Below are 4,427 nucleotides of genomic sequence, written 5' to 3'. Positions count from 1 at the left end.
TGGCCTCGAACTCACAGAGATCTGCCTGCCTCTGCCTCCCGAGTGCTGGGATTAAAGGCGTGCGCCACCACCGCCCGGCATGAAGCTATTTTGAGTTGATTACTTTTCTGTTTAAGGAGTCTTCTTGCAGAATGAAATATTTCAGTTAACCAGGAAAGTGTTACATAACACTCCCCACCACTTCCTCCAGCTCTTACATTCTTTCAGCCACCTCTTTGGCAATGATCGCTGGGCCTTGGAGGCGTTGACTGTGGGTGTCCACCAGTGGCTAAGAAACAGGCTACCACATCACAGTGATAGTCACTGGATCTCAGGAGTGTCTCCAGTGGTTACTCACAGGAAGGTAGCACACTCCTGGTACTGGGGTTTTTATTTAATAGCACTAGGTTCTCTGGAGTGTCCTTTTTTATGCATGTAGGGTACTTTTTTTTTTTTTTAAAGAATTAACCCAGCCCCAGTAGGGTTGTAAGGTAGGTAGAAGTACCATTTTATCTGGTTGTTTCTTTAGTGGCTTTCCAAATATGCAATACACTTAGGGGTTAGCATTATGTTATCTATAGAGCAAGACCTTTTCCAGAAGATAAATAGGACAAGGCATTGTCCTGAACTACTGTCTCATAAGATAGTAGGGTTACAGAGATAACCTTGGTGAAACACATGAATGTCTGTTGTCATTTTGTTCTCAGAAAGTGTCAGGTGATTCCTAAGTTCACAGTTAAGACGATACAAAATTAGAACATAAGCAAGCTATAATACAGCATGGAAAGATTTCACCGATTTGTATCATTTGCTTCCTCCACAGTTTGCTTCCTCTGCAATTCAGGGTTGAGTCTAAAGCTTGAAAAGGAGGTGCTAACTTAATTAGTTCTCTGTAATCTTCACACCTTTTACACATCCTGGAGCTTTTCCTGGGAGCCTCCCTACATTTCTCCACATCTCATAAATTCAGTGGGCCTGACTTTATCTGCTCAGACACACTTAGGGCCAAAGGTGAATGGGGCCCTGCTGCACCTGCTGGTTCGCAGGGTCAGAGTGGCCCTGGGTTAGCATGGTGTCTGTAGCCTCCCCAGTCAACATACCTGACTGTTGGGGGGAGTTCCTGGCTGGGCAAACCATCTCCACCCCTTGTATAACCTTTTGCTGGAGGGAAATGTATCCTCCTTAGTCTGCAGGGGGTTGAGGAGGTGGAGGTGTATGGAGGAGTGGGGGCGGGTGGTGGTGGGCAGATTACCAAACCTGGGACAGTCTTAATCATCTCCTGTATTTAATCAAGGACACCTCTGTGAACTACTCCTCAGGCAGAAACTCCTTAGCATACAGTGTGGCTTTTTATCACCTTTTTTCTCAGGAACTCCAGCTCCACACAAATCCTGCCCTTTGTCTTTGAGAAGCCCGGACAGACCTCTTCCTTGCCTTTACCCTTTAACTATCTCCTCTCTGTTGTTCTACCCCTTTCTGAACTCTCTTTACATGCTGGTCTAAGTCACTGAGATCTGCTAAAGCCCTTCCTGCTTTATAAAGGTCCTGCCCCACCAATGGATTCGGCAAAGCCGCTCAAGCTCCATACGAGTCTTGAGGTGCCTGCAGGATCAGCCTTTTCTTTCACTCCTCTGTGAACATGGTTCTATCGGACTCAGTGAACACAGCTTCTGGTACTCCTAGTTCCCGCAGTAGCATCTGTCCTCCTCCATGGTCCTCTAGTCACTGACATTCATGGGGACCGCAGACAGAGATAGCCAGGCGTTCCTAGTGTCTTGAGTTTTGAGTAAACGATTTGTAGTATCTCACATTCTGTAATTTAAAATCCTTAATTAATAAATTTTGAAATTATTTTACATTTATTGTGTGTATATGTACACACACGTGTGGGCATGCATGTGGCATGGCATACGTAGAAGTCAGAAGGCAACTTGTAGGAATTTTTCTCCTTCTACCATGTGGCTCCTGAGGATTGAACTCAGATTGTCAGATGTGGTGGCAGACTCTTTTACCCACTGAGTTATTGTGGGCATCTGTTTTGTGCTTTGAGATTCTACTTCTTTTTCTTTGATTAAAATCAAAGTATCTCATTTTGCCTTTAAAGTATTTTTAAGTTTTGTTGGGCTTTTATAGGTACCAGAAATTCTTTATAAAAAGAAAGCTACTTAGAACATCATTATAGATGATGGTGGAGACTCATGCCTTTAATCCCAGAGCTTGGTCTACAAGGTGAGCTTCAGGATATCCAGAGCTATTCAGAGAAACCTTGTCTTGAAAAACAAAACCAAAACTAAACCAAACCAAACCAAAAAAAACCAAAACAAAACATTTCATTTAATTAGAGCCAAGATAGTTCAATCTGCTAGGTTAAAAAAATCATTCTAGGATATTTAATTAATATTTATTAAACATTTATTAATGTGGTTGAATACTAGCTTTACTTCTAGAAAAGAAAATTTTCACAAACATTGGAATAATTCATGCCTATGAAGATATATATTTTTATAAGTCAACAACAAGGTAAGACCCCCCCCTGTATACAAATTTTAGAAAATAGAAATATGCTTGGGAGCAATGAATAGAAACAGTAAGTGAGAAAATGTTAATGTGGATGGTTTATATTTTTTCCCCTTATCTTTCCTAGGGCAGAACATTTTTGGGGAGCTTGATTTTTGAAAAAGAAATAAAAATGAGAATTAAAGCAACCTATCAAGATGGAACAGTTATTGCTCAGGCTGAGTATGGCACTGTCGATATAGGGGAAGAAGTGGCAAAGAAAGGATTTGCAGAAAAGTGCAGACTAACCTCTGGCATTGACGTCTGTGAGGCAAAGAAACCAGATCCTAGTCAGCTTGCTCTCAGGAGCCTCAAGAACCCTATCCCCTTGTGGGGGCGCAGATCAAATCAGTCATCCTTCAACAGGCCGAAGGGGCAGTTTAATGGGAAGTTGACTCTTGATGCGAAGTATGAAACTAATGCAGGAAATCACGTGACATTTCCAAAGTAAGACGGGGTTGTCTTAGTTTTTCTTAGGGTTTCTTTTTTTTTTTTTTTGGTTTTTCGAGACAGGGTTTCTCCGTAGCTTTTGGTTCCTGTCCTGGAACTAGCTCTTGTAGTCCAGGTTGGCCTCGAACTCACAGAGATCCACCTGCCTCTGCCTCCCAAGTGCTGGGATTAAAGGCGTGCGCCACCACCTCCCGGCTTTCTTAGGGTTTCTTTTGCTGCAGTGAAACACCATGACCAAAAAAGAGGTTAGGGAGAAAAGGGCTTATTTGGCTTAAACTTCCATATCGCTGTTTATTATAGAAGGAAGTCAGGACAGGAACTCAAAACAGGACAGGGTCCTGGAGGCAGGAGCTGATACAGAAGCCATAGAGAGAGAGAGATGTGTTGCTTTCTGATTTGCTTCCCTTGACTTGTTCAGCCTGCTTTCTTACAGAATCCAGGACCACTAACACAGGGATAGCACCACCCACAATGGGCTGGGCCTTCCCCCATTGATCACTTATTGAGAAAATGCCTTACAGCTTTTTCTCAACTGAGGTTCCTTCTTCTCTGATGACTCTAGCTTGTATCAAGTTGACACAAAAGCAGCCAGGACAACTGTGGTGCTGTTTTAAAATTTTAATTGATTTCAAATTTATGGTAGTGGCCTTTATAGAACTCTGTAGACTTTTGGAATTCTTAATAGTGCCTATGATTTTGTGATCTTACATAATTTCTGTTTTTTTTTCCCTCATCAAATGCTTGTCCCACTTTTTAGTATTTTCCTTAAAAACCAGTTTGAAAATAAAATTGTTCTTGAATTGTTTAAAGTTCCCTTGCCAGCTTTTCATTCCAATTCTTTTGAATGTCTTTATAAGAATAAAAATTACCCAGTATTAAAATTATTCAAGGAAAGCCCAGAACTTAAGATTTGAAGTTGGGGCTGGAGTGGTAGCTCAGTGGAATACATACCTAGTATGCATAAGGCTCTGGATACAATCCCCATTCTCTTAAGGGAAGAAAGGTTAAATGTTTTTCCTCTGGCTTTAAGAATATTTTCACATGCTTAAGGAATCTTTGGTGTGAAAACTTGTGGTGAGATTTAATTGCTCTGTAAGGAGTTTATTTCTTTAAAAGTATTCTTTCAGCATTTTTTTTTGTAGTGTTGTAGGTCCAACCCAAGGTCTGATGCTTGCAAGGCATTTACTTTACCAACTGAACTCCACCCTCAACCTATATTTTTAACTATTAACTGATCGAATAGTTGTTTATACTTCTCATGTATCGTATGTTGGTATGTTGTTTCGATTTATCTGTACCATGTAATTAAAAGATCAGAGGAAGTAGCATATCTGTCATCTTAGGTATACATAATTTGAGCCACGTTTTAGATAATTTTTAATTGTTTACTTGAGGCAGAAAGCCAGACTAGATATTCAAATATACCAACATATTAGCCGGGC

At 40.9% G+C, this 4,427-nt stretch overlaps 1 protein-coding gene across 1 annotated transcript in view; it reads left to right on the top strand.

Moving 5' to 3' along the window:
• Positions 1 to 4,427, top strand: part of Stk31 (serine/threonine kinase 31) — a 76,722-nt gene that overhangs the window by 20,613 nt on the left and 51,682 nt on the right. Inside the window, exon 7 of the mRNA XM_005360838.2 lies at positions 2,624 to 2,982. Within this exon, the coding sequence (XP_005360895.1) occupies positions 2,624 to 2,982 (359 nt within the window). The remainder of the gene's footprint in view (positions 1 to 2,623; positions 2,983 to 4,427) is intronic.

This window comes from Microtus ochrogaster, linkage group LG3 (assembly GCF_000317375.1).
Source record: "Microtus ochrogaster isolate Prairie Vole_2 linkage group LG3, MicOch1.0, whole genome shotgun sequence".
Taxonomy (NCBI): domain Eukaryota; kingdom Metazoa; phylum Chordata; class Mammalia; order Rodentia; family Cricetidae; genus Microtus; species Microtus ochrogaster.
This window is presented reverse-complemented; position numbering and strand designations above follow the sequence as displayed.